The sequence below is a fragment of the Labrus mixtus genome, chromosome 11 (assembly GCF_963584025.1).
Source record: "Labrus mixtus chromosome 11, fLabMix1.1, whole genome shotgun sequence".
Taxonomy (NCBI): domain Eukaryota; kingdom Metazoa; phylum Chordata; class Actinopteri; order Labriformes; family Labridae; genus Labrus; species Labrus mixtus.
The window spans coordinates 22,994,492-23,015,856 of record NC_083622.1 but is presented as its reverse complement, the minus strand read 5'-3'; the positions used below and the strand labels follow the sequence as shown (position 1 = coordinate 23,015,856).

The following is a 21,365-nucleotide window of genomic DNA, read 5'->3' as shown; positions in this document are numbered from 1 at the left end:
CCCAGATCCAAGCTGTGGGACATGCAAATCAGATGCAAATGCCACAGAAAAGTGAAAACTAGTTATGGGCCCTGGTAATAAATACTGAATTTAGCCTCTTGGCATTCCAAAAACAGCCAGTTGGGGTTCATATGCAAATGATATGCAAATAGCCCAGATGCAGAGCACTTTTATTTCTCAGATACAGAACATAGGGGGTTTCCTTGTGGCTTTGAAGGCAGAGGCACATAACATGTCCTTATGATGTTGAGGGTTTGAAGCCAGCTCATGTTGCCTTCCCCAGACTCTCAAACTGTACCTTCATACACTCTCCAACTACACACATAGAAGAAAGCTGTAGAGAGAGAGCAGCGAAAAGGAAGCCAGAAGAAAAATGTACATGACATTAGATGAGCGGAGAAGACAAGGAGAAAGGGAGAATGGGAGGCATGGCATGTAATTTCAAAAGTAAACCCCAGACACTGCTGACTGCTGATTAGAGGATCAATGTGTAGACAGAGACGGATATCATAGAAGGTGAAAGACAAAGACAGCAAGAGTAAGAGATACCATCTGAATTTTGGATGGAAGGAAGTCATATAGAAAAAAAGTCATGGAAATGGAAAAACGAAACGATACAAAAAAATACCAAAAAGAAAAAAACATTCAGACACATTTTAAACAGGAACGTCTCGTTGATATCAGAAATATTAATCATTAGGAGCCATTTTTTTGATCTAGCTTTCTCATAAAAAGATGGAGGCAATAATTAGATCTAGCAAAATAAGCTTAAGAAAACACATTGTGCACAAACAACACATGATAACCTTAGTGGACCACCTTGTTCAATTGACCCTTTGTCAAGCCCCGCCCTCTTTGGTTATCTTTACAAGGTTAGACAAAGTCTCCTTCCCATTTGAAACAACTAAAAATACTTCAAGATTTGACTTTTATTTGTATTAAACTGATTTGACTTTTTTTTTTTAGAAATGTGGCCTCAGTGAAATAATGACAGAGACACACAACTCAAAATCTCTAAACACTTGTTAAAATTATTGAAATTATGACTAATGTCTGATGCTAGTCATGTAGGCTAACATTAGCTTTCCACCCATGGCTGCTAGCCGTCTCACCTCTACCTGCCTATTTTGAAATGTATTTTTGGTGCATTTACACAAATGTTGACTTGTAAGAACATTGAATACAACAGTTGTGATTGGTAAATTCAAAGACAGAGGAAAAAAAATGATCTACAACACAAGGAAACCAAAAAGGGCTCAGATTAAACTTCAAGTTTTTGCTAATTTATTTGATTGCACCAGATATACATACCAACGAGTTTATTACACACCCTCTCTATGTTTTCTTTCCTGTCACTCTGTCAATGCAGCTTAGTATAACTACACTATTTATAAACTGCTGAGCCTTATTGACAATGCATAACAATCTTGCTGCTTTAACCAGCTAATTATTAAACAAGAAAATTGCAGCATTTACTAAATCTGATTTTATAGAACTTGAGATAGGCATCTCAGTGGATAATCCATCTGTTGAAAGCATAAAAGCACAAAGCTGCCTACGGCATCTGTGTGCTCCTGTACGTCTGTGTGTTCACTTGCACATGCTTGCTTGTATGTGTGTCTCCAATGTGTGTGTATGAATACATTAGCTTGGTGGGGCGGACATGAAGTCAAATCCCATAGAATGTTCCACCGAATTAATAAATCATTACAAAATAGAACAATTTAAAGTGTTTTTCATTGTAAATAATTGATGGCTTTGTTTAGAGTCAGTGTTAATAGTGTGATTGCTTTTCCCTAAGACAAAAATTGAATAAAACGAAATAATAGGGCAAAATGTAGTAACATATGCGGTGCTAATACAAATTATAACTAGCCTTAAAAAATTAGCAACAACAATTGCAGAAAGCAGGGATGTGAGGATTGCACACTGACGTGCACACAAACAAGAACACACACACACACGCACGCACGCACGCACGCACACACACGCACACACACACACACTTCTAACAAATTCTGTTGAAAACAGATGGCATCAGAATTATCTGATGTCCTGTCACTGTCTTTTTATATGCTAATTCAGCTCCTACACACAACAGAATCTCTTTAATCAGATATCAGGTCAGTGAAGCTAAATCAAGCTGAGACAGTCATGCTGCTAGTATGCTCATTGTAATTTCAATACACTGAGACAGGTAGTCAGACAGCAGTGTATCAGTGTACCTTCTGCTGTGACACATGGAGTTAACATAGCATGGGTGATGTTGATTTAGCATTTCAAGAGGCTGGTAATCTTTCTGCAAAACAACACAATAACCTGTTTTTTAGCACCATGAAAAAACATTATTTACATAATATTGATTTTTAATCTCTTTTTGCCAACAGTCATTCCCTCACTCTGAGAGCATTGCAACATCAGGAGCCCCTATAGTTTGATTATTGGTATAAATCAACCTTTTCTGCATGTGTTTTGCAGTCGAGCTGTTTCAAAGTTGAGCTGGGATTTACAAATTTTAATGCTAAAATTGCCTCAACACTTATTTTTCCTGGTCAATCACCAGCAACAGTATGCCCCTGAATCTCATGTTATTTTAAGACAATAGACTTAAACTATACAAAAAAATAACAACAGGCACACGGTGCGTAAAAGAAATGATGGAGAGTGAAAGAAAGGACAGGGGTGTGACGATTTGAAAACATTGCATGTGAGCAACCCACCAGAGGCAGCTAATCTTCTGAAACCGAAACATTGTCTGCGGATTGGGGGGGACAAAGAGGTCTGGGATGTCGTCAGCCACTGAGGAGAGGAAAACTCAACTGTCAAATAACAGACAGTAAAGGGTTGTTGTGACTTTTATTTACCAAACAATGCTGCTGCTGGAATACAGTACAGTTGGTTCATTCAAAAAAAAAACCTTAGCTGGAATAATAACAGGCCCAATGGGGGAGTTATTGAAGGATTTTAGCTTGGAAAGGGCTTTAGATACCGTAAAATCCGGAATATAAGTCGCACCGGTATATAAGACGCACCCTGTTTTAAAGGTCTTTCAGAGAGAAAATCAAGTTTAAACTGCCGTCCTGCGTGACGATTTATATTGTGTTCAGCGACGTCTACAAAGTTGCAGTATCTGTACAGCTGTGCCGCTTTTCAGTTCTCTTTGTTTTCACTTTTGGGAGTTTGCACTCCTACTAGCTACAGTACTGTAGTTGAGCTCTCAGCCTGCTGCAGGAAAAGTTACTAAGCACAGACTCCTAGCTTGCAAGTCGCGCGTCCCCGCTCTGCTGGTCACTCTTTAACTTAAGTATAGGAGTCTTTTAATCAAAAGAGCACTCGACAAAGTTTACGGAACAATTTCCCACCGTTATGTGTAAATGCATGATTTTAACCTTGTAAAGGAGAAAAGATGTTAAAAAAAGTTGTGCAGCCAGACTGGTCTGTGTCGCTGTCTCTCCAAGCACAGCGTGCACTCAGCTTTCAAAACACAATGAATGGGGATGGGTTTTTAATCATGTCAGGTCGCAGTGATAGGGGCTGCTGCACCTGCTGTAATGACGGCGTGCGTCAGCATTTTATACTGGTATATTGGTCACACCAGTGTATAACACGCAGCCAACTTTTAAGACGAAAAATGGGTATTAAAAGTGTGATTTTACGGTACATCAGAAAAAAAGATGACTACAGTACAATAAATGTAAAGAAACTGAAGTAAAAATTGCAGTAAAGTTAAACAAGGTAGAAAGTTAAAACACTTCACATTCTCTCTCCCTTTTCACATCCTGGATCAGTTTACAGTACAGTTAAAAAAAAAAGTCAAATATTCACACTTTTTAAAAATTTAAACTCATGACACCAAAGCTTGACTGACACGTTAGTATATAGGCTATTCATAACAGTCTTCGTCAGCCATTGATCACAGTCTCATTATGATATGAGAACGGACACCATCAAACCACAAGTGTAAAATAACTGAACACACAGTAAAAGGCTCAAGAGCCATACACACAGAAGCAAACAAACACACACGAGAGTTAGCATGGGCCTTCTGAGGAAAGACTTATCAAGTTCATCCTCGGTAACCACACACGGGTACACACTCACACACAGAGAGAAATCATCAGATCAGATCAGATATCAAAAGGCAGTGTCTGTCTGGGAGATTAGAAGAGCCATCTGCCTGCCATGTGGAAAGCCTCGGATTATCAATAAACTTCACACACTCCGGTATGTGCTTGTATCCGTGTGCCTGAGTGTTTGATCCAACAACTGAGAGTTTATGGAATGCTAATGAGAGAGACAGAAACAGAAAAAATGATTGAAAGTTCCAGTAAAATGATTAATAACTTTTCCTTTTGGTGACCTTATTAGTTTATTTCAGCCTGAAATGCACCCAAGGCAAACACTGTTCCTGGGAGCAGAGTAAATAACAAACACACCAAAACACTTTGAAAGGTAAGTACGCCACTTATTCTAGCCCTCAGATTAATTGTTGCCAATTTAGTGCAGATGCTTCCTGGGTTTATTTTGGATTCAGGAGGTACATGTTGAAATGTAGTATAGTGGCAAAAAAAGACTTAAAAACTCTGAGTTACAGAAAACATGCACTCCAAATTTTAGTTTCATATCGCACAGGCCTATTAAGAATCTGTCAGTATAGATCTAACACTGTTTCTTATGACTTGATGAGAGGGGAGAACAAGGTTAACAGAGTGAGAGGCTCAATGAAAGAAAGCAAAACAAATACTGTCGTAAAAATATAAATTAAAAGTTGTGGACGAGATAGAAAGTGGTTCGAAGTTATTGCCAATCTAAGGGAATCTGAGTTCAACAAATACTTGCAGAGTAGACAGCAGACAAGCCAATAGGCCTAGAGCCTGCGGGTGGCCAAGCACGTACTTTTATTCATTCACAATTTCTCTCAGGTCAATGTCCTGCTGCTGATGCTTCCAGTCAAGTCATCTTTTCTGCTTGGTGATCAAGGTTACTTTGACCAATGATGATTCAAATTAAACCCACTGCTCAAATCATCCGCAGCTTTTAAATCCACTTAATCTAATATCTGTGCTCTCACATGGAAATCTAGCATAGAGCTGATTCATTTATATATATGAAGGGGGAATCAGGCACACACACACACACACACACACACACACACACACACACACACACACACACACACACACACACACACACACACACACACACACACACACACACACACACACACACACACACACACACACACACACACACACACACACACACACACACACACACACACACACACACACACACACACACACACACACACACTTAAACACTTGTGAGGACCTCTGAATTCTTTAGCCTTCCTCTGTATTCTCTCTGCCTTTTTTCAAATGTCTGACAATGTGATATGTTTCCTGAGATGGCTAGGGGGTTAGGGGAACCTATCACAAGGCCTCACAAAACTCTTAAATTCAACCAACTCACAAACACTCATGCTCCCTCTTTTCTCTTTACGCTGACAGTCAGGTAGCCAGAGCTTTTATTTCAGCAGGTGGCCTCATATGAAGATGCACACAAAACGATGCAGGTCACCCCTGCTGGTCAGTGAGTAATGGCACTAATGGCTGAACATTGGACACTCAGACAGAAAGCAGAGGTTATCTTCCAAAACCACACAAAAAGGGAAAAGAAGAAACACCTCAAAGGGGGACCTTGAAAGTCATGAAAGTCATTTACTGCATGCCCTTGAATGGCTAACTCTCAATTTCTTTGCTTTTCATTCATATGTCACCCACACACTTTCTCCGCCCACACTAACAGCATGCATGCCACGTTAATTACTAATGTCTTTCAAGCTTTCATTTCCTCTTCATGAGGGAAATTACATTTGTTTTCCTTGCTGAGTCTAGATGACAGGGGAAACAAAGAGGAGAGGACAAATTAGAAGTGAGAAAGACTAAAGTCTCTTTCAGCTTGTAAAATAACAGACAAGCTAATTATTCAAAAAAAGAGAAGGCGACAATTAGTTGTCAAATGTCAAAGAATATAGATCATCGTACTTTGGTGTTTTTAGATTTACTGACAAGGAGTCTGACACGGTATTGGACTGTTTGTCCTCTAAGAGAGGAAAGCTAAGTGAGCTCTGACATCACTTCAATGAGCACATCAGGAAGTATAATTGCATGAAAACATTGACATTTTGGTATTAGGGCAGTTTGTTCTGTCAAATAATGAGAAAGACACACAGTTTGTCCTCCAGGACCCTAAGTATCACAGTTTGTTCCTTCGTATATCTGTCAGGGGAACTCTCAATGCAACCTTTTGGCTCTTAATAGCATGTTGAAGGATGTTAACACATACTTTACATCAGAGTCTATCTATATATATATATATATATATATATCTATCTATCTATCTATCTATCTATCAAGGTAAAATGAGGGAATTCTTGAGACAGATTTGCCCACAAGGTGTCATGCCTTGAATAGGGGTTTCCAAAACTTTTCAGCCCGCTACCCCAAAAATAATGGCGCTAACAACTGGGGACCCCCATTGTCCCTGCAGGTGGTTAAAACATTTAATGTTGTGCACAGCCTGTCACGCTATGAGGCCTATCCAAATAGTGGCATTAGAACAGCACAAAATAACTCAACAGCCCAAACAGAAACGCTAGAAGCAGAACACACGTAATCTCTTGAACTACGTTTTGTTTGTATTTTCAAAATAATGGATAAGATATGACAATTTAAATTTTGTATATGTTTTTGAAAGTAATATCGCGACCCCCCCTCTCAGTGTTTTGGGACCCCCCAAAAGGGACCTGACCCCCACTTTGGGAACCACTGGCCTAGAAAACAAGCAGATTGAATTTCAGTGAAGTATCAGATAGAACACAAATGACAAAGAAATGTTACAAAGCTTAAAACAAACTTTCTCTTTTTTTAGCCATTTTTTAATGGCATAGTATCATTATTACTTAAAATTAGCAACCATATTTTTCAGTTTGAGCAAATGTTATCTTAAGAAAAGTCTGCGAAGTCTGCAGATGGTTCAGAATGCTGCAGCTCGTGTTCTAACCGGAGCCTGCAGATATGAACACATTACGCCGGTGTTGGCCTCTCTTCATTAGCTCCCTATTCATGCCAGAGCAGACTTTAAGGTGCTGCTGCTAACTTTTAAAATATTAAATGGTAGCGCACCATTGTATCTTACCGACCTGGTGAACCCCTATGTGCCTGCCCGAGCCCTGCGTTCTCAGGGGACGGGTCTCCTGAGTGTCCCAAAGGTCAGAAAGAAGACAGTTGGTGAGCGGGCTTTTTCTTTCCGTGCACCGACACTTTGGAACAGTTTACCTCTAGCCATTAGGCAGGCTTGTTCTGTTGAGGTTTTTAAAGCAAAGTTAAAGACCCATCTGTTTACTGTTGAGTATGAGTCATGATTTCTCTGTATGTTTTTTCCTGTATTTTAACTGTATTGCTTTGTACAGCACTTTGATTTAAAGTGCTTTATAAATAAAGTTATTATTATTATTATTATTATTATTATTATTATTATTATTATTATTATTATTATTATCTGATGACTGGCTGCAAGCATGGCTACCGCTTTAAAAAGGTAAGTGCTGGGCCCGGTAATCTTTTTTTTTTATTATGGTAAATAAATCCCATGAAGAGACTGTCTATTAAACTTTGTGACTTTCTGCCTGTCTATGGTTCTCTGTTGAAAGCCTATTTGTAACTCTTAAAAATGTAAAATCATTATCTGCCCGGCATATCTGTTCAGTTGTTTCAAATTACTTTTGGGGATAAGATCTCTGAGTCAGGTTAAAGTTGGTGAAGCTCTGCCTGTTTGTTTGATACACCAGAGGGTGTGTGTCTGTCGCTGCTTGTCAGTCACTTAGCTTTGGTAATGTATGGCTGTGTCCAACATACTAACGTCCAGCCTGTACTTTTTAATGGAGCAGTTGTTCTGCCTTCATTGAAGGCAAGCGTTTAGAGTGCACTGTGGATTCTATAATCCCCTGGGTAAGAGGGAGCCTGCCCCTTCTTATTCAAAATGCACCGTCTCCAAAATGAAAGTGAAGAACCTCGAGAACGATTCAAATGCCCAAGCTCTCATTGTATGCAACTGACTGGAGTTGAAATAAGTGAAACAACGACCAATGACTTCTGACCAAATCACATGGCATCACAACTGATCTGCAGCCAATTCTGAATGGACAATTAAAAAACAAGATCCCATCATCAGTTTTCAAAGACCTTTGTTCCTACAGCAACATCAACCATGTAGGCTTTTGATTTATGATCATGTCATTTTTTTCACTGTCAGGTTTGTTATAAATAGGCAATACGCTGTCTTAGCCCACACATTTTAATTATATTAAAGTATTTCGCAATTGATGCATAAATAAATGGTATCTTTGTTTCAGGTTTTACATTATTGCAATCATTAGAGAAGAATTGGTAAGGAAGGGGCAGAGGAAGGTGGGCTACATAAACACAACTGGGGGCTGCCCAACAAATCCACAGGCTTGTCTTGTTACCCACTGAGCAGCTCGACTTGAGATGCTGGGGGTTAAATGCCTTGTTAAATGACATCTGATGCAACTTGTTGAAGGAAAGGCAAAGCACGAAACTTAAATCTCCTCTGAGTGGACATTTTGATCAGAGATTTGAAGTACCAATCTGAAGGCCATTAGCTTTTATTTTTTGCACGTACACCATCGCTGCTGGCAGAAAGTGTCATCTCCCTGCTTGGATTTAAGGCTCAAGACTTTGAATGTGAGCAAAACCTGGCTTCACACCTCCATCCCCCTTCCAGACAACCTACGATCCTCCCTGGTTTCCTTGACTCTCCCTTCCTCTGTCCCCTCCAGCTCCCACAGCCTTTCCCTCGGCTCTTGCCTTATCCCATTACTCACATCCCCTCCATGATATTCCCATTATATTCCTTCAGGGTATTCCCAATCCCTGTGGTATTCCTAGGATAACAGGGGGTTGACTGGCTGGCTGGCTTCTGCTGGGAATAGGGAATACACTATCTTCCTCTAGAGGGAAGCAGAAAGGAATCACTATCCAACTTCCTCCTTCATTTATCTCTAGCTTTCTTCATCAGAGAAATGAAAGAGCAGGTGAACAAATGAATGGGCACAGGGAGGACTGAAAGGGTGATTCTTTCTTTAATTTCATTCCTCCCCTCACCGTTTCTTTCTGGTCCAGAAACAAGGATGAGCTATCACCATCCTCTGGGGAATCAATTTTTTCTGTTTTTTGTTATTTCTCTTAGGAACAAGAAGTGGTCTCTCTTTTTCGGGTCAACTGTAATTCTCTGTCCTTGCTCTGAACCTCAACTACAGCATGGAAAGAGCTTGTGGTAGTAAGAAAGATCTTTCTATCCTTGGAGAAATTAGTACTGGGGAAGAATAATCCTTGTTACCCGGTTACTTCTGTAGTCTCTATTATAACTTGTTCTGGATCTGTGTTAAGACCTTAGACAACCAACACAGGTCATACTGATTTAAAACGACATATTTACCCATTTACCTGAGTCAATTGGTAGTTTTACAGTTTGTTTTGTTGGAAGAAGATGGCACTACAGATCCTAATCTGATGGTTTTTGACTCCCTGAACAATGTGTTGTTGCCATAGTTGCTCTTGTCAGATCATTTGAGATGCTGTTAAAAAGTATTTTCCTCAGAGTAATAAAGGGATTAGATTGAGCTTTGATCTGTTTTTCCTCAAGCCATCCCGATTTCCTTCTTCCACTTTATCCATAGCTCCTTCAAGGGAATCTTACGGCTGGAAAGGCTGGTGTGCCTAATCCTATGGGCTCAAAAAGGTAACTGGGTGCTGCCTACACATGGGTCACCTTGTAGGATCACCAAAACACACACACACGATCACACACACGGACACATGCAGTCCCATGCAGTCCCATGCACGCGCACTGTGTGCTTGTGATCACTTTAATCTCATGGCCCCTAAATGGTTACACTTGACTGCCCAGACTCTCAGGTCTATTTGTAGTATGTGTAGGACTTTAGAGAAAATGTGTGTGTGCGTGTGTGTGTGTGTGTGTGTGTGCTTTCATAAAAATACACATGCATGACTACAAAATAATAGTTCAACACAAATGTCGCTCAGTCGTTGATTTAATGTTTTGTGTGAACATCTGTTTAGCTAAATGACACCTTACATATGCAAAGATTCTTTTAACGCTCATGATAGGTTGTCAATATTTACATAATCCTTATTTACATAATAACAGCCTTTCTACCTGCCAAATGTGTGCTCTAAATGTGCTGGTATGTTGTTTCATAGGGATGTAAAGGTTCACAGGGGTCAGGTTTTGGTTTGTACCTCAGTTTTGGGGTCAAGGTCCGGTACGAGTTCAGTTCAACAGGAAAAAAGCAACAAAAACTCCCAGATAAATATTTCTAAGTTTGTCTCATATATTTTGAACTGATTGAAGTACAGGTTACAGTTTGTTCCATAGTGTTATTTAGAACTACCTGTGATCTTCAGTACAGCCTGAAGTGTATTAAACATTAACAGGGGTAAGAAACCATTACACGCATTACCGCCACCTGGATTGGGGTGAGTACTGCCATGTGCGCTCTTTATCCACTCAGATGTATTTGTTGTATGACCGCATGCACAGAACCATGACGTCTGAGGCATGACAGTTCGGTATAAATACAAATACTGTTACAGGCCTACAGTTTAATATATTCATCTCACACGTGCATGCAGTGATGACATCTTGAATTTGTAGTAACACATGCTCATGTTCTTAAAATTCCATTTAGTTCAAGTCCAATTTCTTGAACTGCAACAATTACTCAAAATAAGTTATATTTATACTCATGATGAATCATGTCAGTTTTTAATCAACAATATCAAACATTTACTAGAATCAGCATTCTAAACGTAAGACTTTTCTGTCATTTTGTACGTGAGAAGTCTTTGTTTAGTGGCACGTCTGTAAGAAATTAGAAGGAAGAAATGAGAAGTAATCAGTTTGGAAATCTTGATGAGCATTTTTTTTTTACAAGTCCTGACATTTTAAAATGGATCATCAAAAAGTTAAACAAAAAGTCAGCTTAAAGACAATATATTTCTAAAAATTCTTCAATGCGAAAAAGGAATCTCCCTTTACCACCTTATTTTTAATGCTCCTTTTTTCCTTCACTTATATCTTTAAACCGTCCATCCTAAAAATGATTCCTTCCTTTCTCTCTACCTCACTGCTTTCTGTTATTCCTTCATCTATCTATCTATTGCTCATTTCCCTTTCTGCACATTAGCCAGAGTCTATTCTGTTTTCCATGGCAACGTATCACTGTTTGCCTCCCTTTTTCCGACCATTGCTTTGGTTGATTTTGGCTTCAAATGCATCCGTCTCTGTTGGCTGTGCCCTTCATCGCAGCACCCTCCTCCCCCTGGCTCTTTCCCTCATTTTCCTTATTTCGCCTTCACTCTTTCGTTATCCTTTACCTTCTCTCAATCCAGAGAGTGGAACTGTCTAACACACAGTTTTGAGATGGGGTAGACATACAGTGTCTTTGTCACGCGCATATGCACACCAGGTGATATGCCTAATCCTGCTGAATGACGGCTGTCTCTCACACACTTTTCCTGTACGATATGAATTCCTACCATGTCTTAGACTGTGTGAGAACAGCAAATGTGTGTAAGCGTTCTGTGTGTGCTGATGTCTGTGTGTGTGTGTGTGTATATGTGAGAGGTGGAGTCCGAGAGAACATTGTGGGTTTTCATTGGATATATCATTGCGGCGTGTAATGCTGCGTAGCGCACACACAGCCAATCAGAGAACGCTCACACACTCCATTTTATGAATGAGACGGCACGTATGCGAGGTACACACACTCAGAGTGGGAATACTCTGAACAGTGATGTAATACAATATCAGTGCTGCAGAGACACTTGTAGCACGAATAGGGTAGAAGTTGAGAAAGAAATGGTCTGTTATTGTTTCAGCCTTATTTTTTAAAACCTGTCTAAAAGAAAGATACTTTTAAATAATACTAAGAGAGCAAATTCATTAAATTAAAATGTCAAATACCCTATGTGCCAGTAGAATGACAATATGTCTATATTATGCATTCAGCTATGTGTGCTTTATTTCAAATAGAAACACAATACAACACAATTCCCGCTAATCTATTTAGCTTTATTTCAAAGCCAATGATGCATTTGATATCAATCATACTTTTAAGACTGTTTATTTTCTAAAAAGGAACAGGAAAATTACATTGCATTAGACGTTTCTTGCCCTTTCCGCTCACAGCAACACCTGTAATACCTTCTGATCACTAGAGTCCTCATATCATTTTGTCAAAACAGCTCACACCCTCTCTTTGTTATTCATATCCTCCAACCGTCTGTGTCCTAACCAGGAACTGAGAGAGCCTGATTTGGCTGACAGTGTGTACCAGGGAGCAATTTTGCCTAACCGGTATGTAAAATCATAACTGAAGTGCTGTGTGTGCGGCTTGCTGGCTGTGAGGAGATGGGGAGGGGAGGGGAGGAGAGCAGCCAAAAACAATCAAAATATCCTGGTGTGCCTTTCCATGAAGTGTGTGTGTGTGTGTGTGTGTGTGTGTGTGTGTGTGTGTGTGTGTGTGTGTGTAAGCAGGGCCATGTGTGAGCATACAAGCCTGTCTATGAAGTCACTTTTTGGCACATTGCTCTGCTGCTCAAATGTGTGACTGTGTACGATCATGGGTAAACAGTGCCCTCTTTGGTTGTACAGAGGAGCAGCAACTCAGGATGAGCCGGCCGCAGCATGGACAGGCAGCATGACAAGTGTGGGGACAATAAATGGAGCAGAGACAAGTGACACAAATCATTGAAGTGCATACATTCAACACACAAAAATCTACAACCGAAGCTCGAGAGGAGAAGCATGTGTAATCAGAGTTATTATAAATGCCAGATATTTTTTATATATTTTTTAAGTATGAAGGAACTAATGATCGGGGAGCTTTGATATCTCCTTAATGCTCGACAGCACCATGCATATAAACATTTGATGATGAAAAAGAGCTCATGTGAAATATAAAATTCTTTGATATAATTGCCAAGGTAATCCCTAACTTAGGAGTTAATGGTCTCCAAGTTAAAAACAGTGTTTACAAAAAGCTGTCTTATTTATGAACATAAATTATAACATAAGATCACATTCAAGCGACCTTCAAGGACTGAAAGTTACAACTTTTAAAACTATGAATGAAAAAACAGAGCATGCGTTTCAGAGGGATGACCTCATCCTTATAGTGGAGAGATGAGCACTTTGAACAAAAAGCTCCTCCAATGAGGATATGCTGCCACCTAGAGGCAAACATAAGAACTGCTACTACGTCTCACCAGGTGATGTCATAGTTTAAGAGAGAAAGAAAGAGTTCTAGAGAGGGATGAAAGGAGGACAGGGGAGGGCAGAGGATGTGATTGAGAGAAAAGCGGCAGGAAAGACGAGAGGGAGGGAGGAGAGAAAATGATGTCATGTTTTAGAGAAGTGTGGGCTATGTCTGTGTGTCTAAACTCTTTCATTAAACTCTGCAGATCTACACTGCGGGTATCAAAAACTAAAGAGGTATCAGTCTTTCTACCACATGAGCTCATCATTTTCGACAGGCTTTTGGAGAAGGACTCACAAATTATAATGTTTAACTTACTCAAAGTCCTGGTGTTCTATTTGGCCAAAGACTAGACACTACATCCTTGAGGGTGCCGATTCAAAAACGCAGTCCTTCTCATGCCAGACTATTCCACTCTCTACAACACACTCCCAACAATTTCATGGCACTTGAGACAACGACATTGCATCAAAACAACCACCGCTGTTCTGAGTGTAATCTCCCCCTGAATCTGGCCATGACAGGCAATTTCTGCTTTCAGAATGAAAAACAATGAGTGAAGATACTCATGTCACGCCCCATGAAGGAGGGGGGAGAAAGAAAAACACAGATTTGCAGGTGAAAAGGGACAGACGAAGAGACAGGGAAGCAAACAAAGGTAAAAGGCATGGATAAAAAGCAAAGAAGAGTGAGACAGAAACCAATCTAATCCTTCAGCTTAAGCAGCAAGACACTGACCTTTAGAGTACTTTGTAAAGAGAGGAATGAGAGGAAGAAAAAGACAAGTCTGGAGGAGAGAGAGAGAGATTTGAGGGAGAGGAATCTGAAGATTATTCGGTAAAGGATCAAAACATCGCTGAGCTACAAAGTAGGGTAAAAAATCATGAAATGAGGTGGAAAATAACAAAGGAATGCCTTTTTGCCAAGATATAACCTGAAGAACACGCGCAGAAACTAAACATACACATTACTTCTTTTTTTACATTATCCCTGTGAAGGCTCTTTATAAATCTTAACAATTGTCAGAGTAGGGATGTGATAAGTGTGCTGTCATAGAAGGAACCGATCCTGGTGAGGTAAACAGAGACTGTCTTTAGTAAAAAACTGTTATAAGTATGCAATAGCTTTTCATACCCCATTTTTAATTTATGTTCAAGCTGCGACATCTAGTGGTCATAGTATTTATGAAGCAAGCAAAGAAAGACGACATGTGGAATAGTGGAGAGAGAAGCACCATCTGCCAGGGCTGGTAGACATGACATCACTTTATGTCACTAACATCATCTATATCATTTTACTCATTATTTACTTTTATAACGTCACAAGGATTTTTATTTTAAGGCAAACCACGATCTTTTCTCCAAACCTAATCAAGTAGTTTGAAGACGTACTAAGTAAAAGGGATCAGTAATTATTGCTTTGTTTCTACTCTGTTTTCTGACCCCCTGCAACAGTCGTATCCTGAGAGAGTAACCACTGTGTGAACAAATCAGTAAATAACGTCTTCTTTCTCTGTTCCTGTTTTGTTTTCATTAGAATGTCTATGTCTCTTGACCATCACCGCTCTCTCTCTTTTTTTCAACAGCTCTGGGTTGAATATATGACAGTAGATCTGTATTTTTCATTACTCTTCAATACTCACGAATGCTTGTTTTTAAATCAGTTGTGTGTTATTTACACATAGTAAACATGGTATTAAAAAGCATCGAACATTTTGACAGCCTTATTGTAAAGTACACAGCCACATGTTCGAGGAAGGATGTGTAGCCAACCATGACGATGGGAATACAATATACAGTGGGTACGGAAAGTATTCAGACCCCTTTACATTTTTCACTCTTTGTTTCATTGCAGCCATTTGCTAAAATCAAAAAAGTTCATTTTATTTCTCATTAATGTACACTCAGCACCCCATCTTGACAGAAAAAAACAGAAATGTAGAAATTTTTGCAAATTTATTAAAAAAGAAAAACTGAAATATCACATGGTCATAAGTATTCAGACCCTTTGCTGTGACACTCATATTTAACTCACATGCTGTCCATTTCTTCTGATCCTCCTTGAGATGGTTCTGCTCCTTCATTGGAGTCCAGCTGTGTTTAATTAAACTGATTGGACTTGATTAGGAAAGGCACACACCTGTCTATATAAGACCTTACAGCTCACAGTGCATGTCAGAGCAAATGAGAATCATGAGGACGAAGGAACTGCCCAAGGAGCTCAGAGACAGAATTGTGGCAAGGCACAGATCTGGCCAAGGTTACAAAAGAATTTCTGCAGCACTCAAGGTTCCTAAGAGCACAGTGGCCTCCATAATCCTTAAATGGAAGAAGTTTGGGACGACCAGAACTCTTCCTAGACCTGGCCGTCCAGCCAAACTGAGCAATCGTGGGAGAAGAGCCTTGGTGAGAGAGGTAAAGAAGAACCCAAAGATCACTGTGGCTGAGCTCCAGAGATGCAGTAGGGAGATGGGAGAAAGTTCCACAAAGTCAACTATCACTGCAGCCCTCCACCAGTCGGGGCTTTATGGCAGAGTGGCCCGACGGAAGCCTCTCCTCAGTGCAAGACATATGAAAGCCTGCATAGAGTTTGCCAAAAAACACATGAAGGACTCCCAGACTATGAGAAAGAAGATTCTCTGGTCTGATGAGACCAAGATTGAACTTTTTGGCTTTAATTCTAAGCGGTATGTGTGGAGAAAACCAGGCACTGCTCATCACCTGCCCAATACAATCCCAACAGTGAAACATGGTGGTGGCAGCATCATGCTATGGGGGTGTTTTTCACCTGCAGGGACAGGACGACTGGTTGCAATTGAAGGAAAGATGAATGTGGCCAAGTACAGAGATATCCTGGAAGAAAACCTCTTCCAGAGTGCTCAGGACCTCAGACTGGGCCGAAGGTTCACCTTCCAATAAGACAATGACCCTAAGCACACAGCTAAAATAAGAAAGGAGTGGCTTCGGAACAACTCTGTGACCATTCTTGACTGGCCCAGCCAGAGCCCTGACCTAAACCCAATTGAGCATCTCTGGAGAGACCTGAAAATGGCTGTCCACCAACGTTCATCATCCAACCTGACAGAACTGGAGAGGATCTGCAAGGAAGAATGGCAGAGGATCCCCAAATCCAGGTGTGAAAAACTTGTTGCATCATTCCCAAGAAGACTCATGGCTGTACTAGCTCAAAAGGGTGCTTCTACTCAATACTGAGCAAAGGGTCTGAATACTTATGACCATGTGATATTTCAGTTTTTCTTTTTTAATAAATTTGCAAAAATGTCTACATTTCTGTTTTTTTTCTGTCAAGATGGGGTGCTGAGTGTACATCAATGAGAAATAAAATGAACTTTTTTGATTTTAGCAAATGGCTGCAATGAAACAAAGAGTGAAAAATGTAAAGGGGTCTGAATACTTTCCGTACCCACTGTATGTTATGGTATAGGTTTGAGGACATTATAGGTAAATACACACACAAGACAAGCACCAACACAATGTTCCAGAACATGAAACACGATCCCACCCTCTTGCAAATGAATGTACTCGTACAAAATATATGCAAAGGTAACCAGAAAGCTATCAAAACAACTGAACTACAACCACAGTGAAACATTTTCTTTTGGCCATTTAAGAAATTATTTCACCTCCTGCCCTGTTTTACTGCTAGGTTTCTTTCAAAATGGCAACCACAACAAGTGTATAACTTTAAAGAAAACAAACTACAAACAAAGCCAAAACAGAATACACTAACAGAAGTGAACCGAACATTTGTATGTGTTGTGAAATAAACATGAAAGGAGTGAAATCTTCTGTGATGAGATGTTCCAATCAATACTTCTGAGCTTAAATCCAATGAAACAAAAAACTTTCAGGAAACATGTACCCTGTGTAGTCTCTGAAAGGTCCTATTTTACGCAGAAAGAAATAGAGAAGCAAATGTAATCAACATTTTCAAGTCAGAGTAAATCTTAAACCTTAGCAGATTATTTTACACTGAAATTTCTACTGTGACAAGAGGGAGTCTGAGAGAAGAGAAGATGATGTGTGAAATAAAGGTTGTGTTTGTGACGAGCTCAAGGGACAGAGAAAAACTGTTGATAACAATGAAAGGTGAAGCACATCAAGGGTCTAAACTGCCAGATAAGCAAACTGTTGGCCTGTGTTCATAAGTAAATAGGGTCTTGTGCGTGTGTGTGTTTGAGTGCGAGTAAATCTGCATGTTTGAAGTGTGTGATTAATATCTTTTCAGGCTTTGGAACCCCATTTCCTCAAGAAATGCCTGAAGGGTTATTATTTACTCTCCCTTTTCTCCCGTCTGTCTCTCTTTCTCTCTATATACCAAACGCACAAAAGAGCCACTGCATAGAGCAAGACACAAGCCCTCATACTGTACTGTGTATGTGAGGGTGCTGTGCATCTTATCCTAAAGAAACCTGTTATTCTATTTTTTTCATTTTTTCTTCACAACTGATTGGAATAAACATGGAGATACAAACATAAAAACACACCAACACAGACATGCTTTGTGAGTGTTGGTCTATCTCATCAGTGCACAAAGGCATACACACAGGCATACACACACTTGGTCCCTCATCAACGACAGTACTGAAGATCATTATATACGTCTGGTCTCAATGCAAAAGATATGCAAAATCTAAGATGAAAGGTAGAATCAACATAGTCATGATTTTTTCAAACAGTCTGTAATCTGACTACGGGATCTTTTCTTAAGTATCCCTCTATCTGGATACAAAGTTTTAACCAATGATAACGAAACCTAACCATGAAGAATTTGATTGATTGATATTGATTGATAGTACTTTATTGTCAGATGTAGTCTGAAATTTGTCTTGCCACACAGTAGCTCCATTTGCAACCTAAAAATTAAGACAAGATGCAAAGATACAAACATTTGACACAACACTCAAACACCAAACAAATACCCAGAGGCCCTAAACCTGCTTTGATCTGGGATTCAGCTCCGCATTCAATTTTAGAATTGACTGGTGAACAAAAGATTAGAAGTTCCCCTAATCTGTTCCAAGCAGTAATTCAACTCAAACCAAGATGTTTTCTAACCTTAAGGAGTTACTTGCTGATTTACTGTGAACCAAATCCTATGTTGAATTGATATTGATTCACTAAGAGTACTCTTCCTTTTCCCCCTCAAGACACTGCTAGGTTTCTAACCATAAAATCAACCGTTTCAAAAATCAAGTTTTTTTCTTGTTTTGACAATATATACAAGGAAAGATTTTGAGGACAGACCTGAGCATTTTCAACCAGAACCCTTTGTTGCTCCAAAGTACTTTTGACAGAATGGTGTAGGTAAATGCTAGAGTGACAAGGTTATATTACTGTAAATCCAGGAGGTTAAATCCTCTTTCAGAAAGCGATATGTGCAAAACCTTTCAATTCTAGGGTTTATCTATCCCCATATAAAATATAGTATGACAGAATAAACTTTTTTAAAGAAAATCTTTGGTGGGGTTATCGGTACAGTCAAGAACAGAAAAATACATTTAGGATGCTACATCGTTTTGAATAAATTGATAGAAATTGAATGGAAATTTTAACCATTTAATCTAGTCATATTTCATGTTAGTGAGCAATGGAATATAATTATCTTTATATACAGTATGTTATAATTATTTTCTTTAATGACACATCCTAAATATTAGTGGTCCACCTTAATGCTTGTTGTGAGGTAGGTACTGTGTTTTTTCCCTATTGCCATTATTTCTGTTTTCCCATATTCATTTTATAAATGGTAAATGGGCTTGAGCTGGTAGTGTTTTCTTGTCTTCTGACTACTTAAAGGGCTTTTACACCGCAGGTTCCACCTATCCATCCACACTCATTGACACACTGATGGCATAGGCTGCTACGTATGTAAAGTGACTCATTTGTGAACTAATTTCTCACATTACTACACATTCACACTCCGCTGACGAAGCAGCCGGAGCAATTTGGGGTTAAGTGTCTTGCCCAAGAACACATCAGACATGTGGCCCGACCCTGTTAAGACACGACCAACTCTACCAACTGACCTACATCCATCCCATATAACCTGAGACCAGTGAATATTCTGAGATATAATTAAGCAAAGGCTGTATAGCATTTTTGAAATTAGTTAAGTACAACTAAAGATCATCCGCAAATACATTTTGTTTCTATTTTTCTTTACCTATTGTGACAACTGTCTGATTTTCACTGCCAAAAGTTCTATAGCTACAGCAAAAAGGAGCAGAGCCCTTTTGGTATTTTAAATATCAACTGTTTTATCAAGTTTGATGAGGGCAGTACACAACCAGAGATGCTCTCTTTAAAAAAAAAAAACAATGTCCTTCACTGGAATTACATACAGCAATACTGCCCCCTTGTGTATAATCATAATATTGACATCAGGTTTATAAACACCTTAAATAAATAGGCATCATCCTATCGTCAATCCATATATTTGAATTCAATTCATCTCTATGAGTATTAACCTTTTTGTATTGTTATGTAGAGAAAGTTATTCACTGATCTCCATTAATGGAGTTGATAAAAGCAACCACTATTCATTAGTATCAAAATGCCTTACCAGTCATCTTGTATCCACTGGCAGCCAGCTGTCCAGCCATGTACTCTCCATCCGAATTGTTATGACTGCAGCCCCACGTCTTCATCCAGATTTTTTGTGTGCCAGGGATCAAACTAAAAAAATCAACAAAAATGAGATTTGTCTTGTTATCCAATATGTAGATGGATAATATCAATATATACATCTGTTATTTCATTATCCAACATAAAAGCTTAATAAAGCCTTTTCAGACACGGATTTTCCAACATTAACCCATTCATTGTCACCACATGCCTTAACACTGTGTGTAAGGGTGCTTTCACACCTAACCTGTTTACATTAGCCTGGTGGTAAAACTGTAAACCAAACTCTTATGAAGACCAAAGAGGGAAACTGAGTCTGCTGCTGTGGCTTGCTTGTAGCGTGTAACATATATGTATAAGAATGACACTTGATACCTCTGGCTATACCAAAACAAAAAAGGACAGAAGTCTAATAACACAGACCAAGATATTTGTAATTATGTTAAAAATGAAGTCAGTACAGTAAAATGTAGGAGCTTCTGGAAGAAAAAGAAATACAATATACAGGAACTATAACAAGAATGATACCCCTCAATCATCTTACAAACCACAGAAGTGTGTGATCCTTTCGCTAATTTCATTTTTATTTTACTGTGATAAAGACATTCCTCGGTTTTCTTTTTTTTTTTTACAGTGTTTTGTATTTGATTGATTTCTCAACGAAACAAATTAAAAAAGACAGCATTGCAGTAGGGTCTAGTAAGACTCTGGCTGTGTATTTTGTGCTTCTGAATGTAATCGACAAGACACAATTCAAAAATATGTTGTTTAATTTACTCCATTTAATATCACTAACTCTGCTCACTCTTTTTTCTCACCCTTGAGGAGGCAAAAAGCAATATTAAATTAGCCCTAGTCAGACTATTGTTTCAAGGCGCGATATTTATGTTGCTGTGAAGTTCGCCTTCAATTTGAATGTTGCGGAGGCATAATGGTGGGAAAAAGTGATCCCTCCTCTGTAACCGTCTTTACCTAGGAAGTATCAGCAGCGGTACAGGGGCGAGATTTGTGTGCATGTCTGACTGTGTATTTATGTGTAGCTTCCGCTGTGCCGTGCTCTCTCACAAATCAGCAGCGCTGTAACGCAATTTGAATGCACAGACGTGGCCCCCAAATTTTAAGGTGTTCCAGAATCAATATGAATGTCTTACGGCTAAATTATGGCGGAGCTGCGTTACAGCAGTGTTGTGAAATTGCAGTATGAAAAGGGTTAGCCTCTCTCAATCTCCTGGCTAAGATTAAGAGACTTTGGGTTATAAATCTGTTTGTTTCGGTTTTTCTAGTACACTTAGTACTGTCTCTACAATGAAACATAAAACAAACGGAGATTGTACAGCTTTGATACTTTTGGC

At 39.3% G+C, this 21,365-nt stretch overlaps 1 protein-coding gene across 1 annotated transcript in view; it reads right to left on the bottom strand.

Annotated features, from left to right (window-relative positions):
* cdkal1 (CDK5 regulatory subunit associated protein 1-like 1) overlaps positions 1 to 21,365 on the bottom strand; it is a 231,364-nt gene that overhangs the window by 207,682 nt on the left and 2,317 nt on the right. The window contains exon 3 of the mRNA XM_061050985.1: positions 19,952 to 20,064. Coding sequence (XP_060906968.1) covers positions 19,952 to 20,064 — 113 coding nt within the window. The remainder of the gene's footprint in view (positions 1 to 19,951; positions 20,065 to 21,365) is intronic.